The 27,632-nt window shown below is 42.7% G+C and overlaps 1 protein-coding gene across 2 annotated transcripts in view; it reads left to right on the top strand.

The window, feature by feature from the left end:
• The window catches only part of TMEM245 (transmembrane protein 245), a 719,080-nt gene extending 703,428 nt beyond the window's left edge, over positions 1–15,652 (top strand). For both annotated transcript variants that reach the window (XM_044293864.1, XM_044293863.1), the window contains exon 17: positions 15,436–15,652. In XM_044293864.1, the coding sequence (XP_044149799.1) occupies positions 15,436–15,478 (43 nt within the window). In that variant the 3' untranslated portion in view covers positions 15,479–15,652. The remainder of the gene's footprint in view (positions 1–15,435) is intronic.
• Positions 15,653–27,632: the final 11,980 nt, after the last annotated feature.

Below are 27,632 nucleotides of genomic sequence, written 5' to 3'. Positions count from 1 at the left end.
AAAGATAGATAATTGATAGAATAGATATATAATTGATAGCTAGATAATAGATAGAAAGATAAATAGATAGAAAGATAGGTAGATAGAAAGATGGCTAGACAGATAGCTATAACATGTCTGTGAACAGCTGTTCATATAGATATGTTGAATTTCTGCGATAGATGCGGCTATGAAATAGGACAAAATGGGAAGACAGAGTCGCAGCCTGGGAAATTGTGTGCCGTAATTAGCTATTGTCAATTATTTATAACTGCTACTTATCTGCGTTAGATGCGGCAATCAAAATATTTTGATTAAATCACGCTACAATATTATATAAAATATAGATTTATATTTTGTATATTAATATATAAAAACTATAAATCTATATATTTATATCTGTATATTTTATATTTTTGATAGATAGGTAGACAGATATTGAATTTCTGTTATAGATGCGGCTATGAAATAGGACAATATAACTGCTACGTATCTGCGTTAGATGCATCGATAAAATATTTTGATAAAATCACGCTACGATATTATATAAAAAAAAATTTGATTAATATTTTATTTTGTTAAATAGATTTATAATTTTCATATATTTATATCTGTATATTTTATATTTTTGATAGTTAAATAATTGTCTGTGAAGGTCGCAGAAAATCAAGCTATTTTTAGGGCTTGTCAGGACAGCTGGAAAAGGGGCGTGGCCACCTGTCACTTTAAGTTTGATGAGAATGGTCTCCCTATACTACTAATAAAGATAAAACATATTGATGGAAATTTACCTCTAACATTAAGTACGGCATGTCACGAAGAAACCCACTCAGAATCAATAATTATTTGGGAGTACGTCTCAGTAAGAATTACATATCATGGAAAATTGGGACACTAAAACCAATATAATTTATTAATACTAGTTAAAAACAGGGGGAATATATAACATTATTTACTCATATGAAATCTTCTATGAAAAATACCTAATAATCGGGTTGGGTCTATTTTCCATGCCCAATTCCAATATTAAGGTGGATTACAAGTCAAAATTGGGTGGATGGTGTCTGTAGGTAGTATGAGAGCGCCTAGTGATCAGTATTTTTCTCATTGGAGTATGACCAGCTCCTACAGACTGACCCCTTATATATGGTACCCACCGGATAGTTATTAATGACAACTAGAGTTGAGCGGACACCTGGATGTTCGTGTTCGACGGGTTCAGCCGAACTTCACAAAAAGGTTTGAGTTCGGGACCCGAACTTGACCCCGAACCTGAACCCCATTGAAGTCAATGGGAACCCGAACTTTTGAGCACTAAAATAGTAACATAGTATATGAGGCCGAAAAAAGACATCTGTCTATCCAGTTCGGCCTGTTATCCTGCAAGTTGATCCAGAGAAAGGCGGAAAACCCCTGTAAGGTACAAGCCAATTTTCCCCACTTAAGGGGAATAACTCCCTGGATCAACAACACCTCTCTAGTAGCTATAGCCTGTAATATTATTACACTCCAGAAAATCATCCAAGCTCCTATTGAATTATTTTATTGTACTCACCATCACCACCTCCTCAGGCAGAGAGTTCCATAGTCTCACTGCTCTTACCATAAAGAATTCTCTTCTATGTTTGTGTACAAACCTTCTTTCCTCCAGACGCAGAGGGTGTCCCCTTGTTACAGTCACAGTCCTGGGGATAAATAGATGATGGGAGAGATCTCTGTACTGCCCCCTGATATATTTATACATAGTAATTATATCTCCCCTCAGTCGTCGTTTTTCTAAAGTGAATAACCCTAAGGTTGTCTGTGAAGGTTCTCATTTATCCAGGTCATGGTATATATCTGTAAAGAATAAATCAAGGCAACTGGACGTACTGTAGATTTCTTGAAAACGTTTCACTCGTTCTTCCAACGAGCTTTCTCAATTCTGAGTGATTGTACAAAAAATTCTGGGAATAAATATGTAACTGAATCCACATCTGGTAATTAGACCCAGCATTGAGTCAAAGGTATTGATTCCATTATCCTAATTGGAGTCAGTAGGTGATAAAGACTTCCCAGAAAAAGGTGTCAAGACAGCATTATACGTGGCAGACAATAGATGTCTAACCCCCCCCACCTCTATTCAAGCTTGGCTTCTCCATTTTTACGTAGATGGCCTCCTTCACGCCTCGTTTGTACCAATTGGCCTCCTTATCCAAAACACATACTTGACTGTCTTCAAAGGTGTGACCTGTTCCTTTTAGATGTAAGTACACGGCTGAATCTTGACCAGAGGTTTTGGCTCTTCTATGCTGGGCCATACGCTGATGTAGTTGTTGTTTTGTTTCGCCGATATACAGTTCTGAGCATTCCTCATTGCACTGGACTGCATACACAATGTTGTCCATCTTGTGTTTAGGCGTTGGGTCTTTGGGGTGAACCAGTTGTTGCCTCAGTGTGTTGCTGGGTTTAAAGCAAACAGGAATGTGATGTTTATTAAAAATCCTTTTGAGTTTCTCAGACACCCCAGCTATATATGGGATAACCATATTCTTGCGTCTGTCATGCTTCTCGCCCTTACTGGTAGTCTTGGTGGTCTTTCTTCTCCAAAACCAGAGCCAAAACCTCTGGTCAAGATTCAGCCGTTGCCCTCCTCTGAACCCTCTGCAGCTCTGTTATGTCTGCCTCATTCACAGGAGCCCAGAACTGTACACAGTGCTCCATGTGTGGTCTGACTAGTGATTTGTAAAGTGGTAGGACTATGTTCTCATCATGGGCATGCCCCTTTTGATGCAACCCATTATCTTATTGGCCTTGGCAGCAGCAGCTGCATGACACTGGTTTTTACTGCTTAGTTTGCTGTTTATTAAAATTCCTAGGTCCTTTTCCATGTCAGTGTTACCCATTTAGTATGTACGGGTGATTTGCATTATTCCTTCCCATGTGAATAACCTTACATTTGTCAGTCTTAAACCTCATCTGCCACTTCTCTGCCCAAGCCTCTTATCTATCCAGATCCATCTGTAGCTGTATAGTGTCCTCTTCAGTGTTAATTACTTTACACAGTTTATTGTCATCTGCAAAAATTGATATTTTACTGTGCAAGCCTTCTACAAGATCATTAATAAATATATTGAAGAGAATAGGGCCCAATACTGTCCCCTGAGGTACTCTGCTAGTGACAGTGACCCAATCTGAGTGTGTACCATTAATAACTACCCTCTGTTTTGTATCATTGAGCTAGTTACTTACCCACATACAGACGTTTTCTCCCAAGCATTCTCATTTTATATACTAACCTTTTATGCGGTACAGTGTCAAAATGCTTTGGAGAAGTCCATATATACGACATCCATTGATTCGCTGCTGTTAAGTCTAGAACTTACCTTCTCATAGAAACTGATTAAATTAGTTTTACATGACCGATCTCTCGTAAAGCCATCCTGATATCATGTTATTTGCTTGTTTTCATTGAGATCCTCCAAGATAGCATCTCTTAGAAAACCTTCAATCAGTTTACCCACAACAGATGTTAAACTTACCGGCCTATAGTTTCCAGGGTCTGTTTTTGCACCCTTTTTGAATATTGGCACCACATTTGCTATGTGCCAATCCTGTGGAACACTCCCTGTCAGTATAGAGTCTGTAAATATCAGAAATAAGGGTCTGGCTATAACATTACTAATTCTCTTCGGATACAGGGGTGCATGCCATCTGGCCCTGAATGGCTGTAAAAAAAAGTCATGGAAAGGGCTAGAGGGCTGCAAATGGCAGCAAAATGTGGTTAAGAGCATGGCAAATGCTCTGCAAACAAATGTGGATAGGGAAATGACTTAAAATAACATAATATACGTAAAAATAAAAGATAATAATCTTGATCTAAGAGGACGAGGTCCAAATGGAGTAGGAGGTTGAGGGGGCAGTAGATGTGGCGGTGTAGGTTGAAGTGGTGGTAGAAGATGAGGAGGTAGCTTACACTGGTTTTATTTTTTATTTAAATTAGGGGACACCCCAAAACATTGGGAAATATTACCTGTTATAACCCCCTCCAGCCATGCTAAACAAATGTTTAGACAATACACTGGATGCAGGGCAGGACAGCACCTCCAAGGCATAAAGGGCAAGCTCAGGCCATATGCCCAATTTGGAGACCCAGAAGTTGAAGGGGGCAGACCCATCAGTCAGTACGTGTAGGCATATTCACACATACTGCTCCACCATGTTGCACGTCCCCGTGATGTCCACAATCCAATTGGATATCTGCTCTATCAACTTTCGTTTTTCTTTTCTGCGCCTACCTGTCACCACCAGACATCTGAGAAGCTCTGACAGATGCCTTTCAGAACCTCCTCCTTGAGCTTCCTTTGTTTTGGTTTTCAGTTCCTCATCTCGTTAGCCTCTCTCAGCTGTCTTGTAGTTCAACTGATTGTATCCCTTTAAATTCCTCCCCATAATGCATTAGAGTGTGGTTTATACAACTTCCTGGAGTGTGTGTGCATGCTGATCCTATTTACCAGTCTTCTACAAGATAAGTGTTGTACATTCATTTGTGATTTTCTGTTTGCTGGATCCCAGGTGACCCCAACTCCCTCCGCGTCTAGTGTAGGGAGCCGGTGGTCGTGTCCCCTCACTATTATAGGGTATTCAGGTGTTATACAGTCGAGGTACGAGGATATGTGATCATCTACCATTGGGATGTTCGCATAGGCTGAGCAGTCAGGTTGAGTGTCAGGTCTTATGCAGGGGTCTCCCTTTTTGTTCCTTAGTTTTGGATCCAGTGAGTCATATTCATTTTGCATTGTCTTGTTTCCTGTACACCTTCCGTGACACTACCATGTTGATCACGGTTAGCAGCGAATCAGCATTCCACGCCGAAGAGGGAGCATGAGAAAGGGATACCACATCCAAGGGAGGTCAATGGCTGCAATGTGATCGAGCTGAAATGTGGGATAAGTTTTTAAAGCGGAAGGATCAAATGAAAGGGCCAATTAAAGATGAATTTTACAATTTCGGTCCCCGTCACCTATGCAGAGCAGGGGGTTTTCAATGCCAGAAATCGGTTAATGTCACCCCCCAATGGAACAGAAAAATTTGTGAAATGTATTAACCTGTCTACTAGGTAGAGCAGGGGTATATCACAGCCAAAAATTGGTGAATGTCACCCAACTATGTAACAGAAAAATTAGTGAAATTTATTAACCTGTCCACTAGGTAGAGCAGGGGTATATCACAGCCAAAAATCATTGAATGTCACCCGAAAATGTAACAGGCAAATTAGTGAAATGAGGTCCATATGGAGTAGGGGGTTGAGGAGGCGGTGGCCGTAACGGTGTAGGTGGAAGCTGCAGTGGAGGAGAATAAGGTAGCCAACACTGGTTTTAATTTTTTATTTTAAATTAGAATACACCCTAAAAGAGTGGGAAATATAAAAAAAAAATACAACAATGAGCAATTGCGATGTATTATAACAATGGCTGGGTAAGGCCGGTATACATGTCTATTCTGCACAAGGTATGGACAAGTCCTGAGGGATTCATGCCTGGTTCATTTTAATAAACGTGAGCTTGTCCACATTGGCTGTGGAGAGGCGGCTGCACTTGTCTGTGATAATGCCCCCTGCCGTGCTAAACATACGTTCAGATAATACACTAGCTACAGGGCAGGCCAGCACCTCCAAGGCATAAAGGGCAAGCTCAGACCATGTGCCCAATTTGGAGACCCAGAAGTTGAAGGGGCAAACCCGTCATTCAGTACGTGTAGGCGTGTGCACACATACTGCTCCACCATGTTGGTGAAATGCTGCCTCCTGCTAAGACGTTCTATATCAGCTGGTGGTGCTGGTTGTTGTGGCGTGCTGAGAAAGCTTTTCCATATTTCGGCCATGCTTACCCTGCCTTCTGAGTGAGTTCTTCTGTGTTGGTGACCTCTTCCTCCTCCTCTGCCTTTGCCTTGTGCTTCCACTGTGCCCCGCTGTCAGGTGGGAATGCCACTAGCAGTGCATCTACCAGCGTGCGCATGTTCTCGCGCATCTTACGATCACGCTCCAGTGATGGAATTAAGGGCGGTACGTTGTCCTTGTAACGGGGATCCAGCAGTGTGGCCACTCGGTAATCAGCACAAGTAAGAATTTGGGCAACTCGGCGGTCATCGCAGAGACACTGCAGCATTTAATCGCTCATGTGTGCCAGGCTGCCCAGAGGCAACTAAAAGCTGTCCTCTGTGGAAGGTGTATAGTCTGTGTCCTCCGTATCCCCCCAGCCACGCACCAGTGATGGCCATGAGCTGGTTTGGGTGCCACTCTGTTGTGAACACTGTTCCTCCTCATCCTCCACCTCATCATCCTCCAGAACTGTGTCCTGTCTGGACAATTGTGTACCTGGCATTTGTGGGTGCAGGAACCCACCCTCGGAGCCGCTTGTGAATGACTGGCCGGAAACCCTATGAAATGATCCCTTTTCCTCCTCCTCCTGTGCCACATCTTCTTCCATCATCGCCAGAAGCGTTTTTTCAAGAAGGCATAGAAGTGGGATAGTAACACTGAAATCAGCATTATTGGCACCGGCCATGTTGGTGGAGTACTCAAAACAACGCAACAAGGAACACAGGTCTTGCATGGAGGCCCATTCATTGGTGGTTAAGTGGTGCTGTTCCGCAGAGCTGCAGCTGAAACTCCACTATCGCCTGCTGCTCCTAGCATAGTCTGGCCAGCATGTGCAAAAAGTGCAGTTCCACCTTGTGGGCACGTCGCATATAAGGCGGTGAGAGGGAAGGCCGAAGTTACACTGCAGTGCTGACAGGCGAGCAGCAGCAGGATGAGAATGCCAAAAGTGCACACAGACGGCACGCTATTCGCCTCAGGCCCAGCCGCCACTGCATTTACCCAGTGTGCTGTTAGGGAGATATAACGTCCCTGACCGTGCTTACTGGTCCACGTATCCGTAAGTGGACCTTGCCACAGATGGCGTTGAGCAGTGCACACCTGATTTTGTCCCCCACTTGGTTTTGCAGGGAATAGATGGCTCGCCTGGAAAAGTAGTGGAGGCTGGGCACGACGTACTGTGGGACTTTTAAAACTCTTCGTCTCCACCAGACGGAATGACAGCATTTCAAAGGCCAGTAACTTTGAAATGCTGGCATTCAGGGCCAGGGATTGCGGGTGGGTAGGGGGGTTCTTCCTCTTCCGCTCCAGTGTTTGGGAGATGGAGAGCTGAACGCTTCCGTGGGACATTGTTCAGATGCTTGGTGACCCATGTGGTGGTGTTGCTGGCAGATCCTCTGTTTGCGGGGTGGCAGGTGCCACTGTCACTCCATAGGTGGATGAAGAGGCCAAAACTGCAGCAGAAGAGGAAGCAGGAGAAGCCAGAGAGCTTCCTTTGTTTTTGAGGTGTCTACCCCACTGCAACTCATGCTTTACACTTAGATGCCTTGTCATGCAGGTTGTGCTCAGGTTGAGAATGTATATGCCTCGCCTCAGGCTCTGATTGCACAGCGTGCAAACCACTCGTGTCTTGTCGTCATCACATTGTCTGAAGAACTGTCACGCCAGGGAACTCCTTGGAGCTGGCTTTGGTGTGCTCAGTCCCTCGCTGCGTTGGGCAGTAGCAGGCGTACTGTCTAGGGAACAGCCGCTCCGCTTTTGCACCCTGCTCCCTCTTCTGCTGTGTTGGTGGCTCTGTGTGACCACCTTCTCTTCCTCCGAACTACACAGGTCACTCACATGACCTTGATTCCATGTGGCGTCGAGGACCTCATTGAACTCCACATCATTTTCCACCCAGTCTTCACCCCTGCCCTCCTTGTCGGTCTGCACACTGCAGAAAGCCACATCATCCGAGACGTCCTGCAGTGGTCCTTCCATTTACTCATCTTGAAACATAAGTGGTTGGGCATCGAGAAACCCTGCTAGCAGAGTCATCAAAAAGCAGAAGAGACTGCTGCATGACTTGGAACTCAGACTGCTTGGCTGATTTGCAAGGGGGTGAGGTGAAAGACGGATGGACATCAGCTGTAGGTGCTAACACTGATCTTTCAGCAGGAGACAATGTGAAGGAACTGGAGGCACTGTCAGCAACCCAATCTACTATCGCCTGTACTTGTTCTGGCCTCACCATTCGTAGAGCCGCATTAGGCCCGACCAAATAACGCTGAAGGTTCTGTCACTTACTCGCACCTGAGGAAAGTGTTTTACTTGTGCATGTAGCTGGCACAGATAGACCATATCCAGCACCACGAACAGGGCCACGTCCCTTATTCGACATTCTCCTCTATCTCTGCAAAATTAGGATCTTGCCCAAAATGGGTGTTTTTTTTTAATAACAGAATATAACAGCAGTATCTAACGCTTGTATTTCACACTGACAGATCCAGCAAAGGCTGCAAATTTTGTATTTTGCCCAAAAAGGGAGTTTTTTAAAATCCAGAAAATTATTGCAGTATTTCAAGATTATTTCTCACACTGACAAATGCAGCATAGGCCCCAGATGTAGGGTATTGCTAAAAATGGGTGCTTTTTTAAATCCATAAAATAATTGCAGTATTTCAAGCTTGTATTTAACAATGACAGATGCAGCAAACACCGCTAATTTAGTATTTTTACAAAAATTTGTGTTTTTTTATAGCAGAATATAACAGCAATATCTAAAGCGTGTATTTCACACTGATAGATGCCGCAAAGGCAGAAAATTTAGTAATTTGCCCAAAAATGGTGTTTTTTAAAACCTAGAAAATCATTGCAGTATTTCAAGATTATATTTCACACTGACAAATGCAGCATAGGCCCCAGATGTAGGCTATTGTCAAAATGGGTGCTTTTTTTAAACCCAGAAAATTATTGCAGTATTTCAAGATTGTATTTCACACTGACAAATGCTCAAAAGGACACAGATGTAGGGTCTTTAAAAAAAATTGGTGATTTTTTTAAACCCATAATATAATTGCAGTATTTCAAGCTTGTATCACAAATGCATATATGCTGTGCTGGCGCACTGAACTTGCATAAAATGGCCACCGCCGCCCACCTAACAAACAGACGGTTAAAAGTTATTTTTATATGTCACTGGGCTCAGGGCAGGGTAAAAAGATTGTGCACTGCATCCACAAAACAAAATCTAGGTAGATCGCCGAGTTAACAAGCACTTCAGATTAAAGATTCTTTCCTATTCTCTCCCTCACAGCAGCAGCATCCTATCCCTACACTAATCAGAGCAGAGTGACGCTCAGTGCTACGTGACTCCAGCTTATATAGAGGCTGGGTCATATGCACTGGCCAATCACAGCCATGCCATTAGTAGTGAAATAGAAATATAAATAGTTGTAATCTGCTCTCCAATATCTTTGTGTAAGGAAAGTTAAAAATCTCAACCGCAGTCAGCCAAAGGTGTTCTCATGTTAAGTTCTGCTGAGCATCTGCCCGGCCCTGCTCAGTCTGTTCTCTTTTATTTACTAACAAAAGGTGTAAAAGGGGCTGGCCCAAAACAAGGGAACAGGAAGTGATGACATAGGAAGACAAAACACCATCATTTAGAATACCCTAGCCAACAAACACATGTATACAATAATCTACCATTACCACTGGAGCGAACTTTATCCAGCCTTGCTCAGTGATCAATGCCATATCAATGCCTTGCTCATATGATCCACATGCATGTTTATTTACAGTACAGCGTCATTATCTCCAGTGGCTGATCAGGCGCACTAGAGACAACAAACGCACGTTCCTTTCGTTATATTGTTCTCTTAACAAATGCATCCACGCCAAGCCAATAAATCTGCGTCTTGCACGGGGGCCCTAGCCGGCGTCCATATATCAGCCAACAAAACCCTGCTCTGCTGTACACATCAGTTTCCCCCGGCCCACAGCCCAGTGCTTAGCACATGGACCATTCGCGGATGGAGACTCCTGCGCCCAGCAGCTGTGACAGGACATACACGGGAAGATATCCACTCCAATGGTTTACCCTGACACTGAAAGACATGATGACAAAACAATATATTAAATACACATCCTAATAAAATTTCCACAACAGTCCCTCCTCTTTGTCATATGCTCCCCAGAGTCCCTTGACGAATCTCGATCTTCTTCTTTGAAAAAAAAAAAAACTGGTCTTGTCTAAGAAAAGTCCTGAATCCATAAAAAAAAAAAAAAAAAAAAAACAGATGATGGAAAACAAAGTTAATCTTGACACGTAGAAAATCTTGACTCTGAGATACTTTTCTTCGGGAGCTGACTCAGGAGGTGGTGTTTCGAGCTGGTCGCCGGCTGGTTTGTAATCCTCTGCATCTGGTCCATGGTCTTCAGGGCATCTTATCTGTTCGATTAGACATCAGGAACATCTTACTCCGGCGTATAGAAGGAATGGAAACAAAGTGGTAACACTGACATGGAAAAGGATCTAGGAATTTTAATAAACAGCAAACTAAGCTGCAAAAAACAGTGTCAGGCAGCTGCTGCCAAGGCCAACAAGATAATGGGTTGCAGCAGAAGGGGCATAGATTCCCGTGATAAGAACATAGTCCTACCACTTTACAAATCGCTAGTCAGACCACACATGGAGTACTGTGTACAGTTCTGGGCTCCTGTAAACAAGGCAGACATAGCAGAGCTGGAGAAGGTCCAGAGGAGGGCATCTAAAGTAATAACTGGAATGGGGCAACTACAGTACCCTGAAAGATTATCAAAATTAGGGTTATTCACTTTAGAAAAAAGACGACTGAGGGGAGATCTAATTAATATGTATAAATATATCAGGGGTCAGTACAGAGATGTATCCCATCAGCTATTTTTCCCCAGGACTGTGACTGTGACGAGGGGACATCCTCTGCGTCTGGAGGAAAGAAGGTTTGTACACAAACATAGAAAAGGATTCTTTACGGTACGAGCAGTGAGAATATGGAACTCTCTGCCTGAGGAGGTGGTGATGGTGAGTACAATAAAGGAATTCAAGAGGGCCCTGGACGTATTTCTGGAGCTTAATAATATTACAGGCTATAGCTACTAGAGAGGGGTCTTCCTCTGGATCAACTTGCGGGATAACAGGCCGAACTGGATGGGCAAATGTCTTTTTTCGGCCTTATGTACTATGTTACATGTCCTATTTCCTTTCGCCCAGATCTAATGGAAAAGCAGTGAGCCCCAAGACCTCCCAAAGCTTTAAAAAGGATTCCAACCCTCACTCTGCCTCTGCCCTGCTCCTGTCAGTATGGGCCTGATCCTTGTCAATGGTGTCTGCTGGCCAGGTATAACCATTATCTAATTCACAGAAACCCTCCTCTGGACACTCTACTGATGTTTCTCGGTGATCTCTCTCACTGCCTCAACGGTTTCTTTGAACATCTCATCCACTATGGACGAGGAATTGTTCAATCACTTCATAAGTCCAACTCCCCATCCCATCCAGCCAGAAAACAAATCCCTTCCAGCTCTCCCTGCCCTTCTTGTCTCCTTCCACACCATTAGTTTCTCCCAATCGGCTGCAATGTAAGATACAGGGACAAGCTTCACCAGGACACATGAACCTCTGGTATTAGGGGGAATTACCTTATAAGCGGCTTAACTGCATACGAAATAGTACAGACCCGTCAACTCCACACAAGAACTTCTGACGGTCACGGGCTTCCAGTAATAACTGAATAGACTGAGGGATCGCTCCCCGAGTCTCAACATCACACCCTTCTATACAGCAGATATAATCTGGTCTATGGGTGTTATTAAAGAGATCAGGGGTTTCATTAGTAAGGTTGTCAGTTATACCTTCCTCACAACTGGAGGATCCCACAAACGTATGCCCTTTACCACATCTACGGGCCGCCTAGCTGCCTGGACACCCATACAGGATTAACAAGCGAGGAGCAAGAGCCAGAGCTATTAAACCTATAGCGGATATTACCCTATAGGAATGTAAAACCAGTGCTATCAACAAACATTAAAATAAACAAAAATGATACGCTTCATTCTTTGACGTAGTTGAGCAGCTTCTTGCAGTGACCCGTGTGGATCCAGTTGTCTCGTCCCTCAAACTTCAGAGAGGTTGGCGTCATCAGCAGCACCTGGAATAGCCCAAGATATCTCAGCTCTAGTCCCGTCCTCGGATGTTTCTTTAGCACGACCAGATCTCCTGGTTGACTAGAATGAACGCTGGTTATTGAGTCTGGGTCCGGGAGAGAGTCCCGAACCCTGTGGTGGACATCGGGTGATAACCCGGGGGGCTGCCTGTGGGCATACCTGATGGAATAAAGGGTTACAGCTAAACATTCAGGCCATGGATCGGCTGTGATTTTTACCTTCTTTGCAAAAATCTGACCCAAGTACAGTCAAAGAAAAGGCAGTTGTGATAGTCCTCGACGTAATTCTCTACTAGGTTTGAAAAATGATTGACATTTGAGAGGTTGGAATGGTTAGTAAAAAGTTTGAAGATCGTTGTTTTCTGCACCACTTTCCCCCTTCTCATCGTCCTTAAAACCAGGATGAAGAGAAGCTGGATTAAACATGGTGCATCGTCTCAAGGTTAGATAGAGGGATGAGAGAGAAAGAGAAAAGCAACCGTTTCAGTAGTGGAAGTGACAGTTAGGGACTCACTTACCTCGGGTACTGGTTGTTTCAGTAGGCCCAGGTTTAGTGGATCCGGCCTGTTTCAGCAAAGTCAGCCCAGATAGAGCCTCCTCTGCTTCCTGCATCAGATCCCTAAACTCACTTTACCCCTCAGGCCAGGCCGTATATCACTTGGTTCTTCCGGATTAAAACTGGGTTCTGTATGCCCTGCTTAATTACCATGATTGACTTTTGCAGCCACAATTGCGCTACCTAACGTCCAGAGGGATACTCCAGTTAGTTCCCTTGGACCACCTACTCCATTCTTTAATGGGCTTTGTGGCCTTCACCCCATAACTAGATCTCATGTACTGAGCAGCCGTCTGACCCCACGAGGGGAACTATGTTTTCCCCCCCAAAAATGGATCTGCCACAACCCATCCTTGGTTAACCAAGCCTTACCAGTGTTGCCTGCGTCCAGGGACACGCTTTTGACCGTACATGGAGGGTACCGCCCGGCTCATTCTTATGGTACGTCTGCCCAACCCCGACTTTTACACAGCCTATGTCAGACAGCTAGAAATCTCCTGCACCGAGGGTGGCCTATTGCTACTCTCAATGCTCTTTCCACTCCCACAGGGCATTTAAGCCAAAGCTCCTTTTGCTGGATTCCCAGTATGCCTCCTAAAGGGGCTATACACACAGCTGAGCTACGCCTGTATTTGGCCAGCAATGACTAGCCAATAATTGAGACCCGCTTTTCTCCAGCTCAGTGTGGCTCCTCCAGTCAATCTCCTGCTGATAAAGTAAAAATAAATATTGTGTTAACCTCTGGTTGTTAAAGAGTCCTGGAGTGTAGAACCATCACTTGGAAAAGAGTAATAGAAAGAAAAAAGTATGTTAAGATTGAATATAGAACTGCAGAAAAATGTAAATATAAAATCAAAGAAATACCCAAACAAAAATAGACAAAAATAACTCAAAATAAAAACTGAAAAAGATGCCAAAATATGAAAAAGGAAAAACTTGATTACAACAATAAAACCTAAAAATAAAAATGGATTAGTAGAAGACCTGTAAACAGGAGAGAAAAAAAACAACATAGAAAACTTCAGTTACAGTCTTGTTATATACATTGAGATTCAGTAAAAAGTTATTTTTAACTTAAAACCCAAAACTCAGATGCAAAACCTAAAACCTTAGGAACACAATTGTATAGGACTGAATTAACAAATCAATGTCTTGGAGGGTTCCCCTGAAACCGTACAGAAGAATTTCTACCCACCCAGTCATTGAAATGTTAATTTGCCCAGACCAAACAGCTTCAGATTCATTTTCAGGTCTCAAAACCAGTTTTTCCTAGGGGGAGGGATTCTATTCAAATTAGGTCTTAAGAGTTAAAATGGTTTACAAAGCCCGTAATGTACCCTTCTTTGGCACACAAAAATTAGAAACTCTACTGAATTCCAAGAACCGATCTCTTTCCTCTCTGAGCTTCACATTTTCACGTTTTCCCATTTTGGCTGGTTGTTGTCATTAATAACCATGCGGTGGGTATCATATATACAGGTGAAACTTGAAAAATTAGAATATCGGGCAAAAGTCCATTTATTTCAGTAATGCAAATATAAAGGAATTGTATTAATGCAGCTTCAAATTAGAGTTTTGTGAAAAGGTTCAATATTCTAGGCTCAAACTGTCACACTCTAGTGAGCTAATTAATCCATACTCCCTGAGCAAAGGGTACCTCAAAATTGAGACTTTGGGGTTTCATAAGCTGTAAGCCATAATCATCCAAATTATAAAAAATAAAGGCTTGAAATGTCTCGCTTTGCATGTAATGAGTCTCTCTCATATTAGTTTAACCTTTTAAGTTGCATTACTGAAATAAATGAACTTTGCACAATATTCAAATTTTTTGAGTTTCACCTGTAAGGGGTCAGTCTGTGTAAGCTGGTCATATTCCAGTGAGCAGAATACTGACCACTAGGTGCTCTCATACTACCTACAGACACCATCCACCCAATTTTGTCTTGTAATCCACCTTAATATCGGAATTGGGCGTGCGAAATAGACCCAACCCGATTATTGGGTATTTTAGATTTTATATGAGTGAATAATGTTATATATTCCCCCTGTTTTTAACTAGTATCAATAAATTGTATTAGTTTTAGCATCCCAATTTTCCGTGATAAGTAACACACTCAGAATCACCCGAATAATTAAAAGCATTCCAAATTTATTGCCACATAAAGTGACACATCAGATTAATGTTGAAAACTGAGTTCTGAAAGGGTTAAAGGGATTGTCTCACTTCAACAAATAGTATTTATTATTATGTATAGAGAGTTAATGCAAGGCACTTACTAAATTATTATTATTATTATTATTATTATACATATTGTTTCTTTTGGTAGCTGGATTCATTTTTCCGTTACATTATACACTGTTAGTTTCCATGGTTATGACCATCCTGCAATCCACCAGTGGTGGTCGTGCTTGCACACTGTAGGAAAAAGCACTAGCCTATGTATGGTCCCGGCCACCAGAGAGGCAGATGCTTTTTCCTATAGCGTGCAAGCATGGCCACCACTGAAGGATTGCTGGGCGTTCATAACCATGGAAACAAGTAGTGTATAATGTAATGGGAAAAATAAATCCAGCAAGCAAAGGAAGCAATATGGATAATAACAATACATTAGTAAGTGACTTGAATTTACTTCCTCTACATGATAAATGCCACTTGTTGAAGTGAGACAACCCCTTTAAGCTGTAATTTATGCCTGTTTCTGGCATAAATGATAGGAAATCTAGCAGACCAAATTTTTGTATGGCAGAAAGCTGAACAGCCTTTAAAAAACCCTCCCATATCTTAATTACATTTTTAAAAGGCAATACAAAGTTGATGTGAATTTTATAACCCTTCTGTAATATTCTGTAATATTTTGTAGGCCATTCAAAGAACATCTACAAGAGATGAAGCAACCTGAGTGATAGAGACTTCTTCACTTTGTCTTGAAAGTGGTGGCCTTTTTTGTACCTTCAATGGACCTTTACAGAAGTGATTGTGCCCTGTAGACGCCAAGGGATGAAGTCTGTTAGTAAAAATAACACTTTAATTACAAGCGTCATATTTGTTGACTGAATAAAGGAAAACTTCCAAAAGTCTTACAATGTTAAACAGACTTATAGAATTAATTCACAATAAAGTCAGTAATAATGGATCTACTTAGATTTTACCTACAAGCCAAATATCCCTAACGTTTGGCGAGTAGTGGTATTTTTGTGTGTTTTTAAAAGCTGAATGCATTTTTATCAATGCATTACCACCCACAGTTTTCTGCACAAGTGGTGGTAGTGGTTTCTTTTGTTGAAAATAGTCACATGGTACAGCAGCAGTAAAACCACATGTTAAACGGACTTATAGAATTAATTTGCAATAAAGTCAGTAATGGTGGATCTAGTTAAAGGGGTTGCCTAATCAAGACAATAAGTTGTCTAAAAACAGCTGCCCAATGAAAAATATATTGTTATGGAAATTTTGCGCTACCATGAATTTACCTTGTAATGTTACATGGACAAATCGGCCTCTGCAGGAGCTATCCAACTTAGGCAGAGTTCACACGAACGTGTGTGACCCATGCCTGTGCTGCGGGCCACAATGCACAATTGCCGGCCGTGGGTCAGTCGCATTGGATCGCGGACCCATTCACTTTAATGGGTCTGCGATCCGCCCGTTCCGCAAAAAGATAGGACCTGTTTAATCTTTTTGCGGAACGGAAGTACAGGACGCAACCCCATGGAAGCACTCTGTAGTGCTTCCGAGGGGTCCTGTTCTGTGCAGCCGTTCCGCAATTCCGGATTTGCGGACCCATTAAAGTGAATAGGTCCGCATCCGTGATGCAGAATGCACACGGAACTCTGGCTTTGGAGGCGGACACCAAAACGCTGCCTGCAGCATTTTGCTGTCCGCCTGATGAAGCGTAGCCAAACGGATCCGTCCTGGCACACAATGTAAGTCAATGGGGTCGGATCCGTTTTCTATGACACAATCTGGAACAATAGAAAACGTATCCATCCCCCAATTGACTTTCAATGGTGTTCAGGATGGATCTGTCATGGCTATAAAAGACATAATACAACCGGATCTGTACGTGACTATTATTGTAACGGAAGCGTTTTTGCAGATCCATGACGGATACGCAAAACACCCTAGTGTAAAAGAAGCCTTAGCATTTTTTTGCTTATAGAGAGCAACCATGGCAGGGTACTCCTTCATGTGATGTCCATATAGCATAAGCATATAGATATGGCTTGGATTGATGAGCAAAACACTTTAAAGGCAATTTGTCATCACATATGTACCTCCATTCTAAGTGCAGTGTCAGATGCAGGGGTGTACATAGAAATCACTGGGCCCCATAGCAATAATCTGAATTGGGCCCCCACTGCTGTATATACTATATATCTGTACACACTGCATCTATTATACCTCGTACCTCACATATCAGTACACTGCTGTATATACTATTTATCTAATTTATCTAAACATACTGCATCTATTATACCTCGTACCTCACATATCAGTACACTGTATATACAATATACATGTACACACTGCATCTATTATATCCCGTACCTCACATTTCAGCACACTGCTGTATATACTATATATCTATAAACACTGCATCTATTATACCTCGTACCTCACATTGTACACTGCTGTATATACTATATACCTGTGCACACTGCATCTATTATACCTTGTACCTCACATATCAGTACACTATTGTATATACTATATATTTTTACATATTGCATCTATAACTGTGTAATATATGCAGTGTGTGTGTGTATATGTATGTATATATATATATATATATATATATATATATTATTTATTTGTGGTCATGGCTACGGCCAAGAGGTATACGAAGAACCCTAGGGAGAAAACAACGGGAACAACCTAACCCAGCTAGGCGTGTCTTAGCTGACCTGACTAAATGGCTTGTTGTGTGCCCTAAGCCATGATCGTGGGTAGGCCTATAAGTGGGCAAAAACAAAGCCAAGTAGGGTAGAAGAGGAATTTGAATGGCATGTACAAACTAATCCCCAAGCCAACTGCAAGGCATCTGGGATCTAGAGCGAAAATTTGGGGTATGTGAGGCAAGACCAGTAGGAAACCTACAACCCATCTTGTGGATGACAAGGCCAGAGACATGATGCTCAATATTGCGGATACTGCACCAAAGCGGAATGGAGGACCGAGAAAACGTTGTGAAATGGATCATAAAAACCAACTGAAACTTGTAAAGTTTGGTTCTAGTGAGAGTACTGGCAATGCCCTAGCGTCAGGAGATCGTGGGACCAAAAACTGCCTAGACTATGCAGGAACGAGGGCCAAAAAGAACCATGTAGATAGGAAGAGAATCCTTGAATAGTTACCCAGACAACAGCTATCTGCGCTTTGTTCTACTGTGCGCCCCTGATAATTGTTTTTACGCTTGAGACGTGAAGACCGACCTACTACCTGAATCTTCTACCGTGAGAAAATGCTGGACCTTGTCCAAAATCCGATTCAACGTGGTTGTAGGGAGTCGGAGGTTAGTGCGGCAAGAAGCTATGAAGCCATAATATACAAGATTCTGTCTATGCCCTCCCATGAGTGAGGGAATGCAATGCAATAAAGCTACTGGCGAAAATGAATTCCTGGTCGTGGTAAAAAGGCAAAGACTTTGTGCAGGGACCTGGTTGACAAGATATGATCGACTACAATCAGAGACTGAAATGCTAGAGCGAATTGCCCTACTTGTTCTTCCTCTGGCAGGACCTGAACGAAAGCATGAACAATTAAAGAAAGACTAAATATCTGCGTAAAACATGACAATGCTGTAGGGTGAACGACTGCTTATTAGGGAAGCAGTCGTCGGGCCCCCGAAGCCATGGGGCCAAAGCAGGTCGTCGGGCCCCCGAAGCCATGGGGCCAAAGCAGGTCGTCGGGCCCCCGAAGCCATGGGGCCAAAGCAGGTCGTCGGGCCCCCGAAGCCATGGGGCCAAAGCAGGTCGTCGGGCCCCCGAAGCCATGGGGCCAAAGCAGGTCGTCGGGCCCCCGAAGCCATGGGGCCAAAGCAGGTCGTCGGGCCCCCGAAGCCATGGGGCCAAAGCAGGTAGTCGGGCCCCCGAAGCCATGGGGCCAAAGCAGGTCGTCGGGCCCCCGAAGCCATGGGGCCAAAGCAGGTCGTCGGGCCCCCGAAGCCATGGGGCCAAAGCAGGTCGTCGGGCCCCCGAAGCCATGGGGCCAAAGCAGGTCGTCGTTTTTTTTAAAAAGAATTATAACTATGAAAAGTGACATGAATAAGGTGCACGTGAATTAAACCATGAGCCTGACCGATGTGGCAGGCGATACCCAAGATAAACTACGTGGCCTCAATAACATGCAAGGCGAAATATCGTTAGGAACGAGACCTGACCGACGTGGAAGGTGACCCCAATAGTTCAACTGCATGACCTGAAAAGATGAAGGGAAGCGTGACAGAAAATGGAGGACATTAACTAAAATTAATAACATAAGCTGGCAAGCAGGTAAAGATATGAGTCATTCAAAAGCATAGCTGTATAGGTGGACAGACACCATTGGTCAGACCCCTGAAGCCATGGGGCTGAAGCAACCACCAGGGGCCCACGGGGCCGGGCAGCCGCCGGGATGCGAACCTTAGAATTAAGGACGGATGGGGAAAAGATTGGGCCTTAACCCAACGGGTTTAGTAAGCAACCGGGACTCGATAACCTAGAAAGACAAAGACATGGACTCGCATAACCTCCAACAGAAACCTGGGAGACTAACCAGCCTACAACCATGTCGTACCCTTAACAAACAAAACATGAAAAGCGGTCAAGGGGCCCCCGGAGCCATGAGGCCGGATCTGTCATAGGGCCCCCGAAGCCAGAGGGGTGACATTGCGGTGACGATAAGTAATTTAAATGTAAGCCGGACCTGATGGCATATGAAGCGACTTGAATGATTGGATTGGCTAGAAGGTGGCCTAAGGACCATGACTGCCAACAGGCATTAAAAATAGACATTAGTAATCCAAAACACGTGCATACATAAAACACTAACCACCGCAAACCATAAACGTAAACATGAAATGCCTGGGGCATTGCAAGTTCGCTAAGAGAAGTCTCTTATCGTGACAAACAAATGAACAGCTTGTGGAAACATAGCAGGAAATGTACTCCTATTGGCCCACTGACCTCCGCTGAGGAGCTGTTTGGTGAACTGGGGCAGGAGACCAATCAGAGTGAATACGAACCAGGATTAAACAGAAACTAGGCCTATGGAATGTGACAGACCACCGAGGAAGGGAACGTAAGCCTGAAAAGAACGCAGTTATGTTTGTCAGGAGAGAGGTACCAGAGCGGTGGGTGCAGACTGCCCCGGTGAGATTGAGCAAAACCATGATGTAGCAATAAACAGGAGAATGCAGCTTTGAGTGGGAGCAGAGTACAACACATGATGTAACAACAAACTGGTGAATGCAGCTTTGGATGTGAGTGGTACCTAAAAACATGGTATAGGCGCAGCTCCGAGTATGGGTAGCGCATGAAAAGCCTGGTATAAAGCAGACGTATAAATGCAACCTGAAAGTGAGCAGAGTATTGACGTGGTGCAAAAGCAGACATGTGGATGCAGCTCTAATAGTGAAAGGAGTATAGGACAAGATGTGAAAAGCAGACATGCGGACGCAGCTTTGGATGTGAACAGAATATTAACTTGATGTGACCGCAGACATGGAAAGCGGCTTTGGTGAGTGGGGTATACAACCTGGTGTAGCAGTAGAAGTGTGAACACAACTTTGGGTATAAGCAGAGCATCAAAATTGGTATAAACACAGCTCTGGTTGTGAGTGGAGCAAGGTGGGAATTGTACTTCACTGTTTGGTGCCTAAAGTAACAGAGACTAGCCTAGGCCTTGTATGCGCTAGTTAGATAGGGTTATAGCTTTGTTAGGCCTTACTGTACTGGACTGCAGCGCAGTAATTGACTTGCAGGCTCTGCTCCGTCTGCCACCGGTTAGGTGTGTCTTCTATAGCGGCACAGTACGACTTGTAGGCTCTGCTGTGTACGCCAGCAGGCTAGGCCTGTCCCTCGGACAGGGACAGTGACTGTGGGCCTGGGGTATTACTTATACTGTTTGTACTTGTGTTAATACTGTTTCCAAAGTAAAGTTTATATTCTTGCATATAAAGCTGGTGTCAGTGTTGCTTCCAAGTCTGTGACTTTGCTGTATCCTGGGGAGCCCACCCCGGCTTACGAAAGTGAAATACATGAAGTTTAAAGATGGTGGTAGCGGGGGGAAAAGGGGGGAGGGAGACACATGGCAAGGAACAGCTACAGCAAAAGGCCTAAACAATAAACACTGCATCCGATCTCCAAACAGGACATCACGTGCAGCCCGGGTGACTCTTACTTCAGCCGGATTGCTGTAAAGAAACTTTTCATATGAGACGAACTAAGCAAAGTGAAACTTGTAAGATTTATAGGAACCAACTCTCATTTCCAACAAACAAAAATGAAAAGCAAATGGAAGTATTTAGGCCCAAACGAGCAGATTCTGAGGCGAAGCCTCCCGTTGGCTAGCAAAGTCGGATCCGACCGGCCTGGAGAGATGGCCCCGGCCCAACCTACTTACGTAGTATGGCGCGTGCATGCTACGGTAGCAGAGAGCAAAATAACAAGCTCCATGCTGCAAAGAAAGAATCCTACCACCAGAGAACCTAGTGTGCTAATGACAGCCAGCGGCAGCTGTGCACCTGAAAACACACACCTGTGAGTGAGGGTGTGGCTCGTATATGAAGAGCCTCCGCCCCTCCCACAAATGCAGGCTGACTAATCAGCCTTACCAACATATATACAGTACAGACCAAAAGTTTGGACACACCTCATTCAAAGAGTTTTCTTTATTTTCATGACTATGAAAATTGTAGATTCACACTGAAGGCATCAAAACTATAAATTAACACATGTGGAATTATATTCATAACAAAAAAGTGTGAAACAACTGAAAATATGTAATATTCTAGGTTCTTCAAAGTAGCCACCTTTTGCTTTGATTACTGCTTTGCACACTCTTGGCATTCTCTTGATGAGCTTCAAGAGGTAGTCACCTGAAATGGTTTTCACTTCCCAGGTGTGCCCTGTCAGGTTTAATAAGTGGTATTTCTTGCCTTATAAATGGGGTTGGGACCATCAGTTGTGTTGTGGAGAAGTCAGGTGGATACACAGCTTCTATATGCCACGATCAAGTCAAATACAATTTGGACCCCAAAAGTTGTGTCTCTCTCATTTTACCTGATTGTGCATTTTTACTTTCTCTCTCATCCATCTTAATAAATGTATATTTTATACATTTTATATTTTTATTGATTATGTATTTATTATTAATATTTTAAAAATGTACATTGCAATGAAACTCAAATGACCAACAGTGAGGTCAAATGAATGTATCCACAGAATAGGGCGGACTATAACTTACTCCATATTATCTTATGTTGGAGAAAAATAGGAATAACTTACACATGCAATCTGTAACAATTCTGTTTATACAAGATACGTAGAATGCAAGAAGGAACACATATGAAAAAGCGCACGTATACTGAAAAATCGCATGGAAAACGCATATGAAAAACGCATGCAAATCTTTTCCTTTGAGGTGAATCCAGTGATCCAGGATTTGGTGCTCATTAACGATATAAAAAGGCGGAGGCAGACAGGTGATGCTGTACCACTGGCGAAGGGAAGGTGAGTTCCCGAAACGCGCCTGGGCTGCACACCTGTGAGAGAAGCACCTCCGCATCTTTATGCATGGCCATGCTGACAACACGTCCGCAAAGAGGCACACACGATACAAATCAATCGGAAGGTAAGAAGACTCTACTTGTGAAATTTTATGTGATGGGTACGATACAAAAACCAGCATAAAAAACCCTACTACATACATTTTGTGCTAAACCAAACTGCGGTGTGAGACATCACATGAGCAGGAGTTTAGTTGGGTAAATCCGCATTGCTAAACTGGAACCCACAGACTTCATAAGCACTGGAATAGTGTGCAGGAGTTGGGCGTTTTATCATCAACCTGTGTGTGCTTACATGCATATTGGACATTGAAGTTCAGCAACTTTAAAGCAATCCATTACGGTGCAGATCTATCTACATATTAGCGTGTTGTGAATATAAGGGACTTATCCTATCTATGAACTTATTTGTGTGGAATTTAGTACTATAATTGATTTTATTTGAATTTTATAAAGCATTGCTTATTTTGGATTTTATATTATATTATACACGTGTAGCTTGATTGTGATTTAATTACATTTTATTCACAGTATCCATTACTGTGGTCCAAGTGTTGTGTGCTCGCCCTAACCCTGGTTATATATTTATTACTCATTACTAGAGGGTGGGTGTCCTTCTAATTTGGGTTAGTAGCACCGATTCCAGAACCCTGCCTGAAGTGAGCCACCACCTTGAGTTTAAATTTTGTATATACTATATACCTGTGCACACTGCATCTATTATATAGAGTTTTCTTTATTTTCATGACTATGAAAATTGTAGATTCACACCGAAGGCATCAAAACTATGAATTAACAACATGTGCAATTATATACATAACAAAAAAGTGAAAATATGTAATATTCTAGGTTCTTCAAAGTAGCCACCTTTTGCTTTGATTACTGCTTTGCACACTCTTGGCATTCTCTTGATGAGCTTCAAGAGGTAGTCACCTGAAATGGTTTTCACTTCACAGGTGTGCCCTGTCAGGTTTAATAAGAGTGGGATTTCTTGCCTTATAAATGGGGTTGGGACCATCAGTTGTGTTGTGGAGAAGTCAGGTGGATACACAGCTGATAGTCCTACTGAATAGACTGTTAGAATTTGTATTATGGCAAGAAAAAAGCAGCTAAGTAAAGAAAAATGAGTGGCCATCATTACTTTAAGAAATGAAGGTCAGTCAGTCCAAAAAATTGGGAAAACTTTGAAAGTGTCCCCAAGTGCAGTCACAAAAACCATCAAGCGCTACAAAGAAACTGGCTCACATGCGGACCGCCCCAGGAAAGGAAGACCAAGAGTCACCTCTGCTGCGGAGGATAAGTTCATCTGAGTCACCAGACTCAGAAATCGCAGGTTAACAGCAGCTCAGATTAGAGACCAGGTGAATGCCACACAGCTAGCAGCAGACACATCTCTAGAACAACTGTTAAGAGGAGACTGTGAATCAGACCTTCATGGTAGAATATCTGCTAGGAAACCACTGCTAAGGACAGGCAACAAGCAGGAGAGACTTGTTTGGGCTAAAGAACACAAGGAATGGACATTAGACCAGTGGAAATCTGTGCTTTGGTCTGATGAGTCCAAATTTGAGATCTTTGGTTCCAACCACCGTGTCTTTGTGCGACGCAGAAAAGGTGAACGGATGGACTCTACATGCCTGGTTCCCACCGTGAAGCATGGAGGAGGAGGTTTGTTGGTGACACTGTTGGGGATTTATTCAAAATTGAAGGCATACTGAACCAGCATGGCTACCACAGCATCTTGCAGCAGCATGCTATTCCATCCGGTTTGCGTTTAGTTGGACCATCATTTATTTTTCAACAGGACAATGACCCCAAACACACCTCCAGGCTGTGTAAGGGCCATTTGACCATGAAGGAGAGTGATGGGGTGCTGCGCCAGATGACCTAGCCTCCACAGTCACCGGACCTGAACACAATCGAGATGGTTTGGGGTGAACTAGAGCGCAGAGTGAAGGCAAAAGGCATCTCTGGGAACTCCTTCAAGACTGTTGGAAGACCATTTCAAGTGACTACATCTTGAAGCTCATCAAGAGAATGCCAAGAGTGTGCAAAGCAGTAATCAAAGCAAAAGGTGGCTACTTTGAAGAACCAAAAATATGACACTCTTTCACACTTTTTTGTTATGTATATAATTCCACATGTGTTAATTCGTGGTTTTGATGCCTCCAGTGTGAATCTACAATTTTCATAGAAAAATTTTAGAAAATAAAGAAAACTCTTTGAATAAGAAGGTGTGTCCAAACTTTTGGTCTGTACTGTATATACAAATTTTTGTCTGCGGCAGAAACAGTTTATCACAGCGCATTGTATTTCTATACCGTCTGAGTGCTTCAATCCCATATATTGGGAAAAAGTGAAAATCTCTAAATCTCTAAATATATATATATATATATATATATATATATATATATATATATATATATATATATATATACATATACATACACACACACAAATTTCACTGATTCTGCACACAGTTTTCTTGTCTGCGCTAGAAACCGTTTTTACGTAGTGCATTATATTTCTATACCATCTGAGTGTTTAATACCATATATTGGGAAAAAGTGAAAATATATATATTTCACTGAATTTGCACACAGTATTCTTTTCTGCGGCAGAAACATTAATCGCAGCGCATTTCTATACCATATGAGTGATTAATTCCCATATATTGGGAAAAAGTGAAAATCAATATTATCAATATGCTTGTATAAGTGCATTGGAGATATTCAGGAGACTAAGAGTCTAACTCAGAGTTTTTCCACTGTAGCAGAACTTCAGTGGTGTTTCTGGCGAATACTCAGACACTGTTTCAAAAGAGGTAAGGAATTTGCTAGACACTCTATTGTCATAGCAAATGAGCATAGGCAAGTAAGGTGTTAATTTGCTGTTGGGGTTGGAGCCTTTGTGGGAGTGCTGCTATTTCAAGTGCTGCTTGTATAAGTACATTGGAGATATTCAGGAGATACTCAGGAGGTAATCTGGAGGTGGATATAATCTAAAACAAGTAAGATTTGTTTGTTTAAAATCTTTCCCCTCTTTACAATGGCAGACCTGGTTCTGTGCAGGAATTGTTGTGCTTTTATTTCAGGTTCCACTCTTCAAAGGCTTGGATACTGTCTGGTCTGTAGACAGCTCTCCATAATGCAGCAGGAAATTACCCTTTTGAAATATGAGATTTTTAAATTAACCACTAAACAAACTCAGGCTGAGAACATTGCAATGCCAGTACCACAGAGGCCCCCTAGAAACGGAAGATGGGTTACTGTAGGTTCTGGTAGACGGAGAGTTGTGGATAGAAGGCATGTCCCACAGTCTGTGGCTCTCCATAATTCATTTGCAGCACTTTCAGAGTGCAAGAGCAACATGGAGGATGGCTCAAGCACAGTGGGTGAGAAACAATCATCTCCCATGCCTAAAGTATGTAAGACTGCAGCCAAAGACAAAAAGGAGAAGGTGAGGATTGATAGTAAGCAGCTGTTGGTGGGCGATTCCATCATAAGAGGTGTGAAGTTTGAGGAGAATGGTGTTGTGAGATGTCTCCCTGGTGCTACCGCTAGCAGGAATAGACAACGGATCCTAAATATTGTTAGGCAAGCAAAGCAGGAAAGGGAAGTGGATGTTATTCTCCATCTTGGGACAAACAATCTGGCTTGCAATGAGGTTTCAAAGGTGAAGGAAGCTTTTCACACACACTTGGAAAGGATATACAGGAGGTTGCATCAACTGTTTCATTCTCTGCAGTTTTGCCTGTGCAGAACCTTCAGCATGACAGGAAGATGCGCATTAAGGAATTCAATGTATGGCTTGGTGAATGGTGTCTGAACCAAGGGTTTGGCTTTGTGTCTCATGTTAGCTCTTGTTGGAATGAAAAAGAACTGTACAAGAAAGATGGTTTGCATCTTTCTCTCAAGGGAACGAATGTCCTCGGTGAACAGTTCCAAGTATTTGCTAAGAAGCATTTCAACCAGGAAAGGGGGGCAAAAGTGATAATCCAGCAGTCCAACTGCCCCCCGGGACAATGCCAGAAGAGGCCAGTAGCACAAAGGTTAAGAAATGACAAGTTTAGAGTCTTGTCTACAAATGCTCGCAGTCTAGGGAATAAGATCAATGAACTTGAGGCTATAATGGCATCTGAGAATATAGATGTAGTGGCTGTTACTGAGACGTGGTTCAAAGGGAGTAATGACTGGGATATATCAATACCAGGGTTCTCTCTATACAGGAAAGACAGAGAAGGCAAGAAGGGGGAGGGGTGGCCCTGTATGTGAAAGATAGCATAAAATCTAATTTGATACAAGTTAGCGAGAACAATTTGGAGTCAGTTTGGGTTACCTTGCAGCTTGATAATCATAAGGTAACTCGTGTAGGTGCGATATATAGACCACCTAGCCAAGTCAAAGAATTAGATGATCTACTAGTTGAGGAAATAGCTAAAATGACATTGAAGGGGGAAGTTATCATTATGGGAGACTTCAATCTTCCAGATGTAAACTGGAAAACCAAAATGGCTAGTTCTGCCAGGAGTACAAATATTCTAAATTCCCTACTGGGATTATCTCTATAGCAAGTAGTGGAGGAGCCAACCTGGAAGGAGGCCATTTTAGATTTAGTATTCACAAATGGGAATTTGGTATCTGATATTACTGTAGGGGAAAGCTTGGGATCTAGTGATCACCAGTCAGTGTGGTTTACTATAAGTACAGTGACAGTCACACCACACAAACACAAAAAGTTTTAAATTTTAGAAAAACTGACTTCTAAAATTAGATTAGTGGTATACGAGCCCCTATCAGATTGGAACAGTTTCATTGGAGTCCAGGAGAAATGGGACTACTTAAAAGTGGCACTATTGAAGGCAATAGAAAATTGCATTAGGCTTGTCAGTAAAAGCAAAAAAAGGAAGAGACACTGTGGTACTCAGCAGAAGTGGCCAAAATCATTAAAAACAAAAAGATAGCATTTAGGAATTATAAATAAAAAATAAAAAAACGAGGATGAAAGACAAAATTTATAAGATTAGTCAGAGAGAGGCCAAACAAGTTATAAGAGCTTCTAAAGCACAGACAGAAGAGAAATTAGCTCAGTCAGGGAAAAAAGGCGATAAGGCATTCTTCAGATACATAAAGGAAACTAAAACAAGGAATTACCAAATTAAAAACTAAAGAAGGAAGGTATATGGAAGAAGATAAAGAACTAGCTGACTGCCTCAATGAATACTTCTGTTCAGTTTTTACAAAGGAAAATTAAGGAGAAGGACCTCAGTTAGGAAAGAAGACTAATGAATC

The sequence above is a fragment of the Bufo gargarizans genome, chromosome 5 (genome assembly GCF_014858855.1).
Source record: "Bufo gargarizans isolate SCDJY-AF-19 chromosome 5, ASM1485885v1, whole genome shotgun sequence".
Classification (NCBI taxonomy): domain Eukaryota; kingdom Metazoa; phylum Chordata; class Amphibia; order Anura; family Bufonidae; genus Bufo; species Bufo gargarizans.
Note: the sequence above shows the minus strand (reverse complement) of the source record. Positions and strands in the feature narration are given on the sequence as shown.